This window comes from Podarcis pityusensis, assembly GCF_964106645.2.
Source record: "Podarcis pityusensis genome assembly, chromosome: 18".
Classification (NCBI taxonomy): Eukaryota; Metazoa; Chordata; class Lepidosauria; order Squamata; family Lacertidae; genus Podarcis; species Podarcis pityusensis.
In genome coordinates, this window is record NC_138043.1 from 8,636,867 (window position 1) to 8,654,637 (window position 17,771).

Genomic DNA, 17,771 nt, shown 5'->3' on the forward strand with positions numbered 1-17,771 from the left:
CACAGAGCCAAAGGACTTGCCGATCAAAAGGTCGGTGGTTCGAATCCCCGCAACGACGCGGTGAGCTCCCGTTTCTCGGTCCCTGCTCCTGCCAACCTAGCAGTTCGAAAGCACGCCAGTGCAAGTAGATAAATAGGTACTGCTCTGGCGGGAAGGTAAACGGCATTTCCGTGCGCTGCTCTGGTTCGCCAGAAGAGGCTTAGTCCTGCTGGCCACATGACCCGGAAGCTGTACGCCGGCTCCCTCGGCCAGTAAAGCGAGATGAGCGCCGTAACCCCAGAATCTTTCATGACTGGACCTAATGGTCAGGGGTCTCTTTACCCTTTTTATCTATAAATCTAATAGATATAGGTATCAGATTTGAGCCCTGAAATTTCAGGGTCTGGGATACTGCCAACCTGGCAATCCTAGTCCAGAATACCTTTTCATTTTTTAAAAAAATGAACTTTGTATGTAATTTTTATTAAATGTTCTGTTTTACAATTTATAAAGTACTCATTTTTGCATGCTTAGGATATCAGTGACATCACTTCTTCTCTTTCCATGGTTCATGTTGCATATCATAAATCCCTGCATATTTTTTAAAACTAAACCATTATTACATCCATCAAAACTTATTTACACTGTTTATCTTAATGCTGCCAGCATTTTCAGCTGTACACATTTGTTTCCCATGTATTCAACAAACGTTTTCCAATCTTCTGTAAACGTATGTTCTTCTTGTTCTGTTATTCTATACGTTAAGCCTGCAAGCTGCGTATATTCCGTCAATTTAAGTTGCAATTCTTCTTTAGTTTGGACCTCGCTCGTTTTCCATTTTGGGGCTAATAAAACACGGGCTGCAGTAGTGGCATACATAAATAACCTTTTTTTGACACCTGGGAATTTCAGTCTGGATTATCCCCGACAGAAAGGACTTTGGCCCAGAATACTTTTTCATTTCTCATCCTGTTAAGGCAATATACAATTGTCCAAATGAGACCACCACCAGAGGGGGAAAAGTCACCTCTCAGTGCATAGTTTATAAATATATCACGTCTTCCCTTAACGGGGCATGGGTGGTTTTCCCCCCTCCTCACTTTTCTTCTCCTACAGCCGCAAGGAGTAATAAATTTAATTTCCTGTTCATTTATTGTTGTGATCATCGATTCTGGATTTTTTTATTATTATTACTATAAAAAAGATACAATTCAAGATGTAAAAAGAAGAGAGAGAAAGAAAGACAGGCGTGAGAACAATAATCAAAATTACCATTTGTGGCCAGATAACACAAGGTGTATGTGGATTTAAATTTTCTTTTACTTTATTAAACCAATGCATAAATAAAAAGCACAACATCTGGAGGTCCACGGGTCTCCCATAGAGACCAAGGATTGCAAAACTGGCCCATTTGGGCCCCACCACCCAAAACAAAAGAAACCCCCACTCTTCCTTTCTCTTCTTTAAAGAGAACACAAATTTGAAGCTGTGCAAAGTGCAAGCCAGGACGTGCTCCGTGAGATTGGTGCCCTATTAAGTCCTGCTCAGAGTAGACTGATTGAAATTGATGGACAGGACTCGCTCAAGTCCATTAATTTCCATGGGATTGCTCTGATAAGACCAGGCCACATCTGCCCTATGCATTTTAAGCAATACAGTGGTACCTTGGTTATCAAACGACTTAATAGTTGAACAACTTGGAACCTAAATGCTGCAAACCCGGAAGTAAGTGTTCCAATTTGCGAACTTTTTTCAGAAGCCAAACGTGCTCCGTTTTGAGTGTTACGCTTCTGATTTGAGTGTTACACTGAGGTCTGTCTGTTTTTGCTATTTATTTTGCGTTTTTGTGGCTCTTTTTTTGTTTTGTTTTTATGACAGTGTGGAACCCAGTCCAGCTACTGATGGATTGATTGTGTGACTGCAGTAGATTGTTTATTGCTTTCATTTTATGGATCAATGGTCTCGCTAGATAGTAAAATTCTTGTAAAATTGCCGTTTTAGGGGTTGTTTTTAAAAGTCTGGAACGGATTAATCCGTTTTGCATTACTTTCTATGGGAAAGCACGCCTTGGTTTTGGAACGCTTTGGTGTTGGAACAGACTTCCGGAACAGATAAAGTTTGAGAACCAAGGGACCATTGTATCATCCTGCTTTAAGCAGACATGGCTTCTCCCAAAGGATCCTGGGAGGTGTAGTTTTTTAAGGGTGCGTACAGCCATGCTTCCCTCTTGGCAGGGGACTCTGGGAATTGCAGATCTCTTAACGGGGCCAGAGGGTCCAATCAGAACCCATAACAAAGTTTTCTCAGGATGCTTTGGGGGAAACCACGACTGTTTCAAGTGGGATGGCTCTACTTTAAATGCATAGTGCATGGATAGGCAAACTAAGACCCGGGGGCCGGATCTGGCCCAGTCACCTTCTAAATCCATCCCACGGACAGTCCGGGAATCAGCGTGTTTTTACATGAATAGAATGTGTGCTTTTATTTAAAATGCATCTCTGGATTATTTGTGCGGCATAGGAATTCGTTCATTTATTTTTTTTCCAAAATATAGTCCGGCCCCCCACAAGGTCTGCAGGACAGTGGGCCAGCCCCCTGGTGAAAAAGTTTGCTGACCCCTGGCATAGTGCATTTGGGACCTCCTAGATTCCCATCATTTAACCTTCTCTGATCCCGGGGGGGCTGCATTCCCACCCCCCACACCAAAAGATCTACATTTGCCTACGTAGATATGCACGAAATTTTAAGCATGCCCATCCCACAGGTTCCTTGCATCAGCAGAATTTGAATTGTGAAGGGGGTTCTCTTTGTCCCTGTGCCGATGACAGATGCCACAGAGGCGGCGGGAAGAATAGGACGTTTATTTCGCGATTTCCTTTGCACATATGCAAATGCACATATATATTCACCACCCAACAGGCCCTCTCTTGTTACCGGGTTTTGAAAAAATATATATATATATAAATATATACTTTACTTCCGTGGGTAGAAGGCTCCTCTCAGCCACCTTCATGCTAGATAAAAGAATAGGTTTATTTTGCCCTGTGTACCTTGTCATAAAATCAGCCCTGAGAGCTCACTGGAAGGACAGATCGTGAAGCTGAGGCTCCAATACTTTGGCCGCCTCATGAGAAGAGAAGACTCCCTGGAAAAGACCCTGATGTTGGGAAAGATGGAGGACGCAAGGAGAAGGGGACGACAGAGGACGAGATGGTGGGACAGTGTTCTCAAAGCTACCAGCATGAGTTTGACCAAACTGTGGGAGGCAGTGGAAGACAGGAGGGCCTGGCGTGCTCTGGTCCAGGGGGTCACGAAGAGGCGGACACGACTAAACAACAAGAACAATAATTTTCTTTGTATTTCACATTATGAGGTTTATTTCAATTCTCCTGGTTTCACTATTTCACCTTATCTTCCCTATGTACGACATAACTTTTCCCCATTCTTTTTGAAATGTTTCTTCGCCCTGTTAATTTCCCCCGTTAATTTAGCTATTTCTGCATATTCCATTACCTTCCATCGCCATTCTTCTACTGTTGGCAATTGCTGCTGTGTCCAAACCTGCAATTCAGGGATTTGGGACTACATGTCCCTTGAGGTCCCTTCCAGCCCTACAATTCTAGGATCCCACGAAACTTCAGAAACGGTGCTTTGAGATGCACACGGGCAACCCTCGTTTTGCGTCCCCCTTTCCCTGCATGGCGCGTCTCCAATAGTGCTCCGTGCTGGAGCTGAGTTAAATCCAAGCAGATCGTGCCCCTGGTGCGCATCAAAAGACAAAGCTTGCGCGCCTTTTGTCAGCGGCTCGTGCTCTGCTCCGTGTGGCAGCGATGTCAAGTGTTGAGACAGGGACAGAACACACCTGAGGGCACAAGGCGGGTCAGAGTTCGCTCTGGAAGGTGTGGAAGGCATTTGGGTACCTTGTATTTATTTTTTTTGAATAATTTTTATTAAAATTTTAGACAATAAAAAAAGAGAGGGAAAAAACATACACAATACATATAACAACAACACACACAAAAAGCAACACAAAATTCAACAATTAAAAAAAACAAAAAAAACCATAACAATTAAAAACAATATCTCTTTTCCGTTTCCATTTTTAAATTACTTACTTTCTGGACTTCCTCATACCTCCCTCTTTTGTATTCCAATCCAAATTATTTGTCCAGCAGTTTCTTTTCCACTTTTTTAATCCCAAACTTTAATTTAATAAAATATTAAAATATATAACTTCAACTTCTTTAAACCTGATCCTTGGTCTTAGTATCATATAACATTAAAATTTTCCCTCTTAATATCAAATTTCCATTTCTTTAAACATCTTTAATCTTAATCTTTAATCTTAGTCTATCATTAACTTTAACCTGTACAGCTGGAAACCACTTATTTTCCATCCAACATCACTCTAACATTCTTTAATTTTGCAGTGTTTCTGAAGATAGTCTTTGAATTTCTTCCAATCTTCCTCCATCGACTCTTCTCCCTGGTCACGGATTCTACCAGTCATTTCCGCCAATTCCATATAGTCCATAAGTTTCATCTGCCATTCCTCCAGCGTGGGAAGTTCTTGTGTCTTCCAATACTTTGCGATGAGTATTCTTGCTGCTGTTGTTGCATACATAAAGAAAGTTCTATCCTTTTTTATCACCATTTGGCCGACCATGCCCAGGAGAAAGGCCTCTGGTTTCTTAGGGAAGGTATACTTAAATACCTTTTTTAATTCATTATATATCATTTCCCAGAAAGCCTTAATCTTTGGGCACGTCCACCAAAGGTGGAAAAATGTACCTTCAGTTTCTTTACATTTCCAACATTTGTTATCGGGCAAATGATAGATTTTCGCAAGCTTGACTGGGGTTACATTTGGGTACCTTGTAATCCCCGAGCCTGGAAGAAGCTGCTGGTATTCTTTTGGGGGGGGGGGGTACGTGCGTGAATCTTGCTGCTTCTATTTCACTGGACACTTACCTGCCTGCAAGAATCTTCCCCGCAATGAGACAAGGCTAAAAAGACATTTTTAGTCACGGAAGACGAGGCAACTCCGGGAAAGAAGTTGAAGTTGGGGTGGGGAAATTATATCTAGATGCTAGAGAGAGAATGCAGATGACACAACCTTGGTGGCAGAAAGTGAGGAGGAATTAAAGAACCTTTTTATGAGGGTGGAAGAGGAGAGCGCAAAATATGGTCTGAAGCTCAACATCAAAAAAAACGAAGATCATGGCCACTGGTCCCATCACCTCCTGGCAAATAGAAGGGGAAGAAATGGAGGCAGTGAGAGATTTTACTTTCTTGGGCTCCATGATCACTGCAGATGGTGACAGCAGCCACGAAATTAAAAGACGCCTGCTTCTTGGGAGAAAAGCAATGACAAACCTAGACAGCATCTTAAAAAGCGGAGACATCACCTTGCCAACCAAGGTCCGTATAGTTAAAGCTATGGTTTTCCCAGTAGAGATGTATGGAAGTGAGAGCTGGACCATAAGGAAGGCTGATCGCCGAAGAATGGATGCTTTTGAATTCTGGTGCTGGAGGAGGAGACTCTTGAGAGTCCCATGGACTGCAAGAAGATCAAACCTCTCCATTCTGAAGGAAATCAGCCCTGAGTGCTGACTGGAAGGACAGATCCTGAAGCTGAGGCTCCAAGACTTTGGCCACTTCATGAGAAGAGAAGACTCCCTGGAAAAGACCCTGATGTTGGGAAAGATGGAGGGCACAAGGAGAAGGGGACGACAGAGGATAAGATGGTGGGATAGTGTTCTCGAAGTTACCAGCATGAGCTTGACCAGACTGTGGGAGGCAGTGGAAGACAGGAGTGCCTGGCATGCTCTGGTCCAGGGGGTCACGAAGAGTCGGACGCGACTAAACGACTAAACAACAACAACAAGAGAGAGAATGGAGACGGCCTGGGGAGCTCTTTTCCTGCTCCCCAAAACAGGACAAAGTCTGGGTGCCACAAATGCCTTCTCGCTCCTCCTCTGCACCTAAGCTCTGGGGACTCTGGGAATTGTAGTGCTAAAGAGTACTTTATTTCTCTTTATTTCTTTTTCTCATAGGGAGAAGTTTTTAATGCTTGGTGTTTTGTTGTGTTTGCGTATTTTGCTGGAAGCCGCCCGGAACGGCTGGGTGCAACCCAGTCAGATGGGCGGCATATAAAATAATAGAATCATCGCCATCATCTCTCTTTCTGTTTTTATTCTTTCTGATTTCTAACTTCCGTCATTGCTCTTTTTCCCCTTCCTTTTCTTGTTGTTTCTCTGCTAATTTTGCCTTTGCTCATGTGTTGTTTTGTTTTGTTCTGGGTTATGGGAGGGTATGAACAGGAAGGTGATGGAAGGGCGTTGAAAGACCCTGTGTGAGAGATGGGGAAGGGGAGATCGCCCAGGGTGGGGGCTGGGAGAAGAGGGTGAAGCTCCCAAGGGAGAATTAGGAGGGCCCAGCCCCTTTTGTGTGGGACAAGGATTAAGTTCTACCTCTGATAGAGGGCTTTGTATCCCCCCCCCCTTTATCTTTCTGCCTTTCTTTTTGGTTCCTCCTTTCCTTTCCTTTCCTAAAAATTATTTCTTGGGGGGGGAGAGGATTTTTTAAATACACGGTATAAAATTATAAGTGCACAAAGTCAAATAAGATGCGAAAAAATAACAATTAATAATAATAATAATAATAATAATAATAATAATATCTTTATTGTCATTGCCCCTTTCGGGGACAACGAAATTATTTGACTGCTCCAATACAGTATAATACAGCAAGGGAGATTAGATGACTTTCAAAGTCAATTGTTACGATTCTCGTCAAATTTGTCCATGGCAAGTTTACATTTCTCCGCAACTTGCCCACGTGTCGCAAGATTATACATTTCTTCTATCCATTGGTTGAAAGGAGACACTTTTTTATTTTTCCAGTTCATCAATACAGTCATACCTCATGTTACGTCCACTTCATGTTATGTTCTTTCAGGTTACATTGTGCCGCGACCCGGAAGTACCGGAAAGGGTTACTTCCTGGTTTCGCCTCTCGCACATACGCAGACGCGCAAAATGATGTCATGCGCATGCACAGAAGCGGTGACTCTCAACTCGCACGTGCGCAGGCGCGCCGCTGCGGATTGCGTTCTTTCCATGTTGCAAACAGGCCTCCAGAACGGATCCCGTTCACAGCCAGAGGTACCACTGTACCAGTCTGTTTGCCGAGTCAGTTCATATTGTCCCTTTGTTAGGTTCCATGTATTGGGTATATAATTCAAAGGGATGCTTTCCTCTGAATTTAAGGTTTTTTCTGTATTGTCGCATTGATCGTTTCTATTACCCTCTGCCAAAAAAATTTCCAATGTAGGACAATGTAAGAACATACGTTTTAAAGAAGCATTGTCTCTATTACATCTCTAGCAGCTAGATGTCTTAGTTAGCTCTTTCATTTAAAAAAAAATGTAATGGAGTCCCGTAAATTCAAAATATTATTTTTTGTTGTATGAGTCTTAGTTTAAGGTCCTTCTTCTTTCCTTTCCTTTCCTTTATTTTTATTTAGATTTGCTGCCTTTTATCAAGCAGTTGGTCCCTTACCTTTCCCGCCCCGATCTGGCCACAGTGATCCATGCGACGGTCACCTCCAGGCTTGACTACTGTAATTCGCTCTACGCGGGGCTGCCCTTGAAGCTGTCCCAGAAACTCCAGTGGGTGCAGAATTCTGCAGCGAGGCTCCTCACGGGGTCTCTGCCATGGGAGCATATTCACCCAGTGCTTTTCCAGCTGCACTGGCTCCCAGTAGAGTACAGGGTCAGATTTAAGGTGCTGGTTTTGACCTTGAAAGCCCTTCACGGCCTAGGACCCTCGTACCTACGGGACCGCCTCTCCCGGTCTGCCCCACGGAGAGCCTCAGGGTCCATAAATAGCAACACCCTAGTGGTCCCGGGCCCTAAGGAAGTTAGATTAGCTTCAACCAGAGCCAGGGCCTTTTCAACAGTGGCTCCGGTCTGGTGGAACTCTCTGCCTCATGAGACCAGGGACCTGCAGGATCTGATTTCTTTCCGCAGGGCCTGTAAGACAGAGTTGTTCCACCTGGCCTTTGGCTTGAAGTCAGTCTGATTCCCTCCCCCTCTTACTTTTTCCTTTTTCCTTTCTCCTCCTGTGATGAGGCTGCATTTTAATACTTTAATGTTTCAATATTTTAATGTTGTAGTTTAACCTTGTTTTTAAGTTGTATTCATTCAACTTGTTTTTATTATTGCTTGTTAGCCACCCTGAGCCCGGCCTTGGCTAGGGAGGGCGGGGTATAAATTATTATTATTATTATTATTATTATTATTATTATTATTATATTGTATGTTGAAAAGTCTCAATAAAAATATTTTAAAAGGCAATTTCTGTGCTGTGAGCAGAATGGGGCTGGGTCTCCTAACAACACTCAGCTCCCACAGCAAACCACACAATTCCCAGGATTTTGATCTTTCCATTCAAATGAGTCCCAAAGTGGCTTACAAACAATAAACAAGAGTAACATAATAGAGCATCGCAAATAAATGCTCATATGAAAAAATAAACACATCAGTGGAACAATGGATAGATCAATGGATCTATGAAACGCTGTTAACGAAACAGCAGCTTAGAACAAGCTAAACAACTACAGCAAAAGTCGTATTATATGATTAACAAATCAATGCGACATTTGTAATCTATAAAACAGTATTAACAACATTAACTAAACAGCGACCCCAAAAATCAGCTAAGCGCTGTTAAGTTCAGACACACTCTCCCTAAGTCATAATCTTTTAACCGTTTAAAGTGGACTGATGACGCATCCATTGCATGGTGCAACTTCGCCTCTGCACGAGAAAAAATACCGTATTTTTTGCTCTATAAGACTCACTTTTTCCCTCCTAAAAAGTAAGGGGGAATGTGTGTGCGTCTTATGGAGCGAATGCAGGCTGCGCAGCTATCCCAGAAGCCAGAACAGCAAGAGGGATTGCTGCTTTCACTGCACAGCGATCCCTCTTGCTGTTCTGGCTTCTGAGGTTCAGAATATATTTTTTCCTTGTTTTCCTCCTCCAAAAACTAGGTGCGTCTTGTGGTCTGGTGCATCTTATAGAGCGAAAAATACGGTAAATTGTGAGGTCGGTTTTGAGGTGGGGTTCTGCTTGGCTTGAGTGCCGACTGCAAGTTACCCAGAGCTGATTTGGGACAGGACCCGCGATGTGAGGAACTCTTTCTCTCTGCGTGGCATCTGTCTCTCTCCTGATTTCACTTCCATCCTTGCCTCTTCCCGTCTTGTTAGTTTGAAATTTACTGAAATACTCAAATAGCAGAGCCACAGCTGTGTTGGGTGATTTCCTTCCCTTCCAAAAAAACACACAAAACCCCAACCCGTACAAACGCTCTTGATCATAAAGCTGCCTTCTGCCATTCTTGAGGACTGGGAGTGGGTTTATGTGCAGCTGCAAAATGTTGCATGGTGCAGATTGCACATGTCTGCTGGGTGTGATGCAGCTGCAGCGAACGCCACCCCCGCCATCCCATAAATGTATTCTGACACTAATGGAAAGGGTGTCAGGTGTGCGTGCAGGAGCCAGTCCCTGTGACCAGTAGGGCTTTGCAGGACTGGGGCCTTCCTAAGTTTGTTCTGAAGAGGCAAGGTGCGGCCGTATAGGTGAGGCCGATTGGTAACTCACTGCACCTGGTGGCAAGAGCCGGGAAGGGATATGAGGTCAGCATTTCCCTTTGGCTCTTTGCCACAGCAACACATTTCCTGCCTTGCTGCGTTTGACTCCTTGATCCTCGGACCCCTGACTTCATGACTCCTTGCTCCGTACATTTTGACTCTTTTTTAATTCGTCATTTGTGAAATATTTCAAGTTATTCAAAATTCTCTACTTCCTCCCCCCACCCCTTTCTGTTTCTTGCACATAAAGGTCCCCCCGAGTTCATCAAGAATCCTGTGGACCAGATTGGGGTCTCTGGCGGGGTGGCATCCTTCGTCTGCCAAGCGAGGGGAGACCCCAAGCCCCGCGTGACCTGGAACAAGAAGGGGAAGAAAGTGAACTCCCAGAGGTTTGAGGTAAGCGTCTCCTGTCTTTACAGGGGAGAAAATAAGGGCATCCTAGCATCCTGGAGTCGGAAGGCACCCCGGGGTCATCTAGTCCAACCCCTGCGATGGGAAAAAAAAAGATTCTTGACATGGGAGCATTTAGGGCTGTAGTGTTGCTTGAGATACCTCTGTTGTTTGCGTCTTTTTAAAATGTTCTCAGGGGTCTTATGTTTAGATCAGGGGTGCCCAAACTTTTTTCAAAGAGGGCCAGATTTGTTGAAGTGAACATGAACAGCAACTACCAGACTTTTAGACAACATCTGAAGGCAGCCCTGTTTAGGGAAGCTTTTAATGTTTGAGGCATTACTGCATTTTAATATTGTGTTGGAAGCCGCCCAGAGTGGCTGGGGAAGCCCAGCCAGATGGGCGGGGTATAAATAATAAATTATTATTATTATTATTATTATTATTATTATTATTATGCGTGAAGGCCAACCGAAGTAGTTGACCTTTTTTTAGGATTGAAGTTGTTCCGCTTTTCAACTGCCACAGGGGCCGGATAAAAGATGGATTAGCCCCCCCCCAAGGGACTTTGGACATTCCTGGTTTAGATTATGTTTAGGGGGTGATTTATAAATCAGTGGTTAGTGTGTTGGAGGAGGACCAGGGAAACCAGGGTTGAAATCCCTGCTTGGCCACGTGAAGCTCACAGAATGACCACAGTCTCTCCAGCTCACAGGGTTGTTGTGAGGATAAAATGAGGAGGGGGAGAGAACCACGTACATCACATTGAGCTCCTCGGAGCGAAGATAGGGGTATAAATGCAATTAATGGATCATCATCAGTTGGGGAGGGGGGCAGGAGGGAGGGACGGGTTGTCGAGAGAGGAACTGGGAGCCAGGTTCGAATCCCAGGGAAACAAACTGGGTGTCCTTTAGCCAGTTGCCGTCTCTCAGCCTACATCACAGGCTCGCTGAGAAGATGCAGTGGTACCTCGGGATGTGAACATGATCTGTTCCCGGAGCCCCGTTCGCATCCTGAACAGAACGTAAGACACAACAGCGCATCTGCGCGTGCGCGGGTCGTGTTTCACCGCGTCCACGCATGCGCGTGATGTCATTTTGACCGTCTGCGCATGCGTGAGCGGGGAAACGCAGAAGTAACACGCTCCGTTACTTCCGGGTCGCCGCAGAGCGCAACCCGAAAGCGCTCAACCTGAAGCGTATTTATCCCGAGGTATGACTGTAAAGTGGGGGGGGGGGTAAGAGCAACAGCAGTCCATGCTTTTGGGAGGACCGGTAGGATAAAATCGTGCATGTGCAATCTTTAGTCCCTCAAAGTGTTGTTTGAGATGGAAATGCCGCTTAAATTTTTTTAAGCGTCCTTTCGGCATCTCCAGTGTGTTTTGTTCTGTGCCCCTCTCCCACCCCCCACCCCCCAGTGCAAAATCTTTTACGTCTCTTCAGATGTTTCTCTATGCGCAAGCTCAGGAGGGAAAAGGATTTTCATCTCCTGTACAAAATAGCTGTCGTGCGGTGCGGGAAATAGGAAATCCAAATGGAAAATCTTTTGCTGGGTTGTTGTTTTTTTCTGTCTGATGGACTCAGAGGAAGGGCAGTGTGAAGTGTGTATGTGTTTGAGAGTGATGTGGTTTTAGTCCCTGTTTTTGTCAACGTACGTATGCAACAGATTTCTCTCCCGTCGGTTTAAGCGCGACCTGCAACTCTCAGCCTGGTTTCAAAAGGCTCTCTGTAGTCAGTCCGTTGAGACATCTTGAAAGCGTTGCTTTTCCTCTGGAAGGCTGCTGAGTGGGGAGTGAGATGGGGGGGGGTGTCAGAGAGGAAGCGGGGAGAGCAGGAGAGAGAAGGGGTGACAGAGAAAGAAAGAGAAATTGGCAAAAAATGTATACTGTATTTTTCGCTCTATGTTTGTTTAGTTGTTTAGTTGTTTCCGACTCTTCGTGACCCCCTGGACCAGAGCACGCCAGGCACTCCTGTCTTCCACTGCCTCCCGCAGTTTGGTCAAACTCATGTTCGCACCTTCGAGAACACTGTCCCACCATCTCGTCCTCGGTCGTCCCCTTCTCCTTGTGCCCTCCATCTTTCCCAACATCAGGGTCTTTTCCAGGGAGTCTTCTCTTCTCATGAGGTGGCCAAAGTATTGAGCCTTAGCTTCACGATCTGTCCTTCCAGTGAGCACTCAGGGCTGATTTCCTTCAGAATGGATAGGTTTGATCTTCTTGCAGTCCATGGGACTCTCAAGAGTCTCCTCCAGCACCAGAATTCAAAAGCAGCCATTCTTAAGCGATCAGCCTTCTTGATGGTCCAGCTCTCACTTCCATACATCACTACTGGGAAAACCATAGCTTTAACTATACGGACCTTTGTTGGCAAGGTGATGTCTCTGCTTTTTAAGATGCTGTCTAGGTTTGTCATTGTTTTTCTCCCAAGAAGCAGGAGTCTTTTAATTTCGTGGCTGCTGTCACCATCTGCAGTGATCATGGAGCCCAAGAAAGTAAAATCTCTTACTGCCTCCATTTCTTCCCCTTCTATTTGCCAGGAGGTGATGGGACCAGTGGCCATGATCTTCATTTTTTTGATGTTGAGCTTCAGACCATATTTTGCGCTCTCCTCTTTCACCCTCAATAAAAGGTTCTTTAATTCCTCCTCACTTTCTGCCATCAAGGTTGTGTCATCTGCATATCTGAGGTTGTTGATATTTCTTCCGGCAATCTTAATTCCGGCTTCGGATTCATCCAGCCCAGCCTTTCGCATGATGAATTCTGCATATTTTCGCTCTATAAGACGCACTTTTCCCCCTCCAAAAATTAAGGGGAAATGTGTGTGCGTCCTATGGAGCGAATGCAGGCTCCTTGGCTTCAGCGAAAGCAACGCGAAGCCTCCGAAGCGCAGAGGGAGCGTGTAATAAATATAGGGGTTGCTCGTGCGTAAATTGCCGCCACTCCTGGCTAGGTTGCCTTGTTAAACCTTTTCTGTCTGGACAGCCCTTCACTGCGTGGCTGTTTCAGTCGCTAGCAGAATCCGTCAGTGGGCGTTTCTTAAACCTTTTCCAGCATAAAAGCTGTTTGACGCCAAGTCTCCTCCTACTCTCCCTGCGCGGAAGTCTTCTGCGCAGGGAGGGCGTGGGTAGCGGAGGACCCGTGCTCTCTCCGCTGGTCTCCGGCGAGGAGTCCTGGAGCCCCCTCGCCGATTCCCCCATCTGCCCCCCCTTTATCCCTGGTGTTACGCTGATTTCCTTCCCCAGCTGATGAGCTGCCTCTCTCCCTGCTGGGCCCTTCTCCAGCATCGCTTGAGAGCCTTGCCTCCGCCTCTGGCTCTGATGTCAGTTCCCTGACAGAGCACTCCTTCTGCGCTTCGGAGGCTTCGCGTTGCTTTTGCTGAAGCCTGGAGAGCAAGAGGGGTCGGTGCGCACCGACCCCTCTCGCTCTCCAGGCTTCAGGGATAGCCGCCTGAAGGCTTCGGAGCGCAGCGCGAGTTCCCGCTGCGCTCCGCAGTCTTCAGGTTTCTTTCGCTGAAGCCGGGAGAGCAAGACTCTCCTGGCTTCAGCAGAGAGGGAGAACTGCGCAGCGCCCCTTCAGCCAAGTGGGAGGAGAAATGGAAGGGGCTCCGTTTCTCCTGCCGCTTCAATGAAGGGGCGCTGAGCAGAGGGGGGGGGATTTTTTTTCTTGTTCTCCCCCTCTAAAACAAGGTGCGTCCTATGGTCCGGTGCGTCCTATAGAGCGAAAAATACGGTAAATACAAATCAAATGAGTGTTGGAAATGTAAAGAGAAAGAAAGTTCTTTTTAGCATGTGTGGTATACTGGGAAATGATATATAATGAATTGAAAAAGATGTTTAAAATAACGTTTGTAAAAGGAAAAACCCAGAAGCTTTCCTTTTTGGGAATTACAGGGGCTGAACTACCCAAACTTTATAGAAATTCATTCATGCATGCAACCACAGCGGCAAGAATGTTACTTGCCCAAAAATGGAAAGAAGAAGAAGCCCCAGCGAAAGAAGAATGGATGTGAAAACTCATGGAATATGCAGAAATACTGGAATAAGAAATCAAGATAACAAACTTTTTATAAAAGAATGGAAATGGTTTATTGAACATTTACAAACAAACTGTAAACAGATAAGAACGTTGGTAGGGTTGTCGCAATAACCTGCAGTTTTATAAGAGTATATATTTAAAGTAGGTGAATAAATGAGCAAATTTAAGTTCATTTGGATATGCAGAAAATATTAAAAATAAATTTAAGGAACCGCAGAAAGAGGGGGAAGGAAGTCGAGTTTTGAAATGTTAAAACGATTGTAAAATTATTGAAATGTATAAAACTGAAAATCATAAATAAAAAATATAAAAGAGAGAAAGAAGGGGTGTCAGAGGGGGATGTCAGAGAGAGAACAGTGGTTGACTCAAAATTGCAAGAAGTCCCAAACTATACATCTTCTGCATGACTCTTATCATTGCACCCTCAGTTTTAAAATACAGTCGTACCTTGGAAGTCGAACAGAATCTGTTCCAAAAGTCCATTCGACTTCTAAAACGTTCGGAAACCTTTCTGAAGAAACCAGAGGCCTTTCTCCTGGGCATGGTTGGCCAATTGGTGTTAAAGAAGGATAGAACTTTTTCTATGTATGCAACAACAGCAGCAAGAATACTCATCGCGAAGTATTGGAAGACACAAGACTTACCCACCCGGGAAGAATGGCAGATGAAGTTGATGGACTATATGGAATTGGCGGAAATGACTGGCAGAATCCGAGACCAGGGAGAAGAGTCGGTGGAGGAAGACTGGAAAAAGTTTAAAGACTACTTACAGAAATACTGCAAAATTAATGAATGTTAGAAAAATGTTGGAATGAAGTTATATGGCTTTAGTAGAAATGTTATAAGGAATTAAGTATAAATAGATTAATAGAGTATTAAAGGGAAAAATAAGGTTAGAATCTGTTAAGATAATTAAAGGATAGAAAGCAGAGGAAGATGGAAAGGAATTGCTGAAACAATTAACAGAAGTGAAATACGAAAAGGGAGGTGTGAGGAGGTCATTGAAATAGGTGAATGAAAGATAAGATATTGAAATTGTTTGATGTGTTTTAAACTGTTTTTGTTTTGTTCTGTTTTGTTAGTTTAATGTGTTATGTAGTGTTTTTGTATTGTTTTGTATTGCTCTTTTCTTTTTTTTTTCTTTTGTAGTGAAAAATTGTTGTTAAATTGTTGGAAAAGTAATAAATATTATTTTCAAAAAAAACCCCAAAACGTTCGGAAACCAGAGCACGGCTTCTGATTGGCTGCAGGAAGCTCCTGCAGCCAATCGGAAGCCCCGCCTGATGTTCAACTTCCAAAAGTAGTTCGTAAACCGGAACAGTTCCGGGTTTGCGGCGTTGGGGAGCCAAAACCTTCGAGAATTAAGCTATTTGAAAACCAAAGTACGACTGTACAGTGTTCTTTCCTTTGAGTCTGAGACAACAAAATACGGGAAGGGGGGATCAGGGACTTAGAGATGCGCTCTGCTAACAGCGACCCCCCCCCGAAAACTCCTTAGCCTTTTAACACTTACTTTCTCCTCCTCTCCCTGTCTCAGACGATTGAGTTTGACGAAGGTGCCGGCGCTGTCCTGAGGATCCAGCCCCTCCGCACCCCCAGGGACGAAAACATTTACGAATGCGTTGCTCAGAATTCCGTGGCAGAGATCACCGTCAACGCCAAACTGACTGTCCTGAGAGGTAAACTCCTGCGACGGGGCAGATCTTTCATTGCTTGGTGTCTCGTCTGTCCAATATTCCAAGGCTGCTTACCTGGGATAAAGCTCTGCAGGGCAAGTTGAATGTGCGTTGGATCTGCCAGTATAAGATTCCAGCAGACTTGAGTTCTTTCAAGGCAAGGGCTGGTGCTGTGCCATTTTTAATGCAATTGTCCATATGCTTTTAATAGGTAGACTTAACTCTATCCATGTTTAATTGTTTTTTAACGATTTCCCCCTATGTTGTCAGCTGTTCTTATTTTTAGCTGAAAACTGCCCTGAGTCCATGTCTAATAATAATAATAATAATAATAATAATAATAATAATAATAGCAGCAGATAGTTCCTGTAGGAAGTTCTGCACCTCCTCCTTGTTCTCACATTAAAAAAAAGGTAAAGGTAAGGCGCTGTGGGTTAAACCACAGAGCCTAGGACTTGCCAATCAGAAGGTCGGTGGTTAGAATCCCCACAACGGGGTGAGCTCCCGTTGCTCGATCCCTGCTCCTGCCCACCTAGCAGTTCGAAAGCACGTCAAAGTGCAAGTAGATAAATAGGTACCGCTCTGGCGGGAAGGTAAACGGCGTTTCCTTGCGTCGCTCTGGTTTGCCAGAAGCGGCTTAGTCATGCTGGTCACATGACCCGGAAGCTGTATGCCGGCTCCCTCAGCCAAGAAAGTGAGATGAGCGCCGCAACCCCAGAGTCGGCCACGACTGGACCTAATGGTCAGGGGTCCCTTTACCTTTAAGGGACCCCTGACAGTTAAGTCCAGTCGCGGATGACTCTGGGGTTGCGACGCTCATCTCGCTTTACAGGCCGAGGGAGCCGGCGTTTGTCCGCAGACAGTTTTTCCGGGTCATGTGGCCAGCAGGACTAAGCCACTTCTGGCAAAACCATAGCAGCGCACAGAAACGTTGTTTACCTTCCTGCCGGAGTGGTACCTATTTATCTACTTGCACTTTGACGTGCTTTTGAACTGCTAGGTTGGCAGGAGCCGGGACCGAGCAACGGGAGCTCACCCCATCGCGGGGATTCAAACCGCCAGCCTTCTGATCGGCAAGCCCAAGAGGCTCAGTGGTTTAGACCACAGCTCCAACCCCTATTCCCCTTTGCTCCTGTACGTTCAACCAACTGCCACTCCGCCTTGCAAAGGAGCAGGTGGTGTTCCTGGAGCTCAGAAAGAGGCCCCCAAGTCCTTGTTCTGCGATGCCAACACGTTGTGCTGCTTAGCCGTCTGCCTCTCCCAGTGAGTGGCAAGGTGTCGCTTTGACGAGGATCTCCGCTGTCGGGAGTTAAGCAGGGAGAAGTTTCCGTATCAGGCGAGGCACCGCTTTATCTTAACAGCGTCTCAAGGGGCAGGGATTGGAGGGCAACAGATATGTCTTCGCTGCGTTTCCAGTTGTTTGTGATGGTTTCTGGGAAAATGAAATATTACCCTGTTAGGAGCACAGGAAGCTCTCTTACTGCGATAGACCGTCTCCCCCGATATTGCTCTTAATTCTGACTGACAGTGTGTCTCTAGGGTATCGGGCCGAGAGAGGGATTCCTCCCCCGCGCCCCCCATCACTGAACATCTCATCATTTTAAACAGGACTGGATCTGGGGTCTTCTGCAGGCACACCAGTTTCTTAGCTGCTGAACTTCTCTTCCCCAAAACATGACATTTTATTATTATTTTAAAAAATAAAACTTTAGTCTCCTCCCCCCTCTGCACAATTCACTGTTCTGAGCTCCCTCCTTTAACATCCTCTGAGGGCGCATAACTTCGCCACTCCTCTGTGTAAGTTGTTGCAGGATCGTTTGAACAGAACGGCCTTCCATGGATTGTTTGCAGGGACTGCCACGCTGAACTTGCCTTCTTCCAATCAGCCCAGTGGCTGGATCAGTCCCTCGCATCTCTGCTGTTGGGCTCAGTCAATTACGCCTGGTGCAGTGATGACGAGAGAGCAAGTTTGTATACCTTAGACCAGGGGTCAGCAAACATTTTCAGCAGGGGGCCGGTTCACTGTCCCTCAGACCTTG

At 45.3% G+C, this 17,771-nt stretch overlaps 1 protein-coding gene across 11 annotated transcripts in view; it reads left to right on the forward strand.

The window, feature by feature from the left end:
- Window positions 1-17,771, forward strand: part of PTPRS (protein tyrosine phosphatase receptor type S) — a 186,295-nt gene that overhangs the window by 13,924 nt on the left and 154,600 nt on the right. For all 11 annotated transcript variants that reach the window (XM_080988706.1, XM_080988712.1, XM_080988710.1 and 8 more), the window contains exons 2-3: window positions 9,884-10,029; window positions 15,594-15,735. In XM_080988706.1, the coding sequence (XP_080844832.1) occupies window positions 9,884-10,029; window positions 15,594-15,735 (288 nt within the window). The remainder of the gene's footprint in view (window positions 1-9,883; window positions 10,030-15,593; window positions 15,736-17,771) is intronic.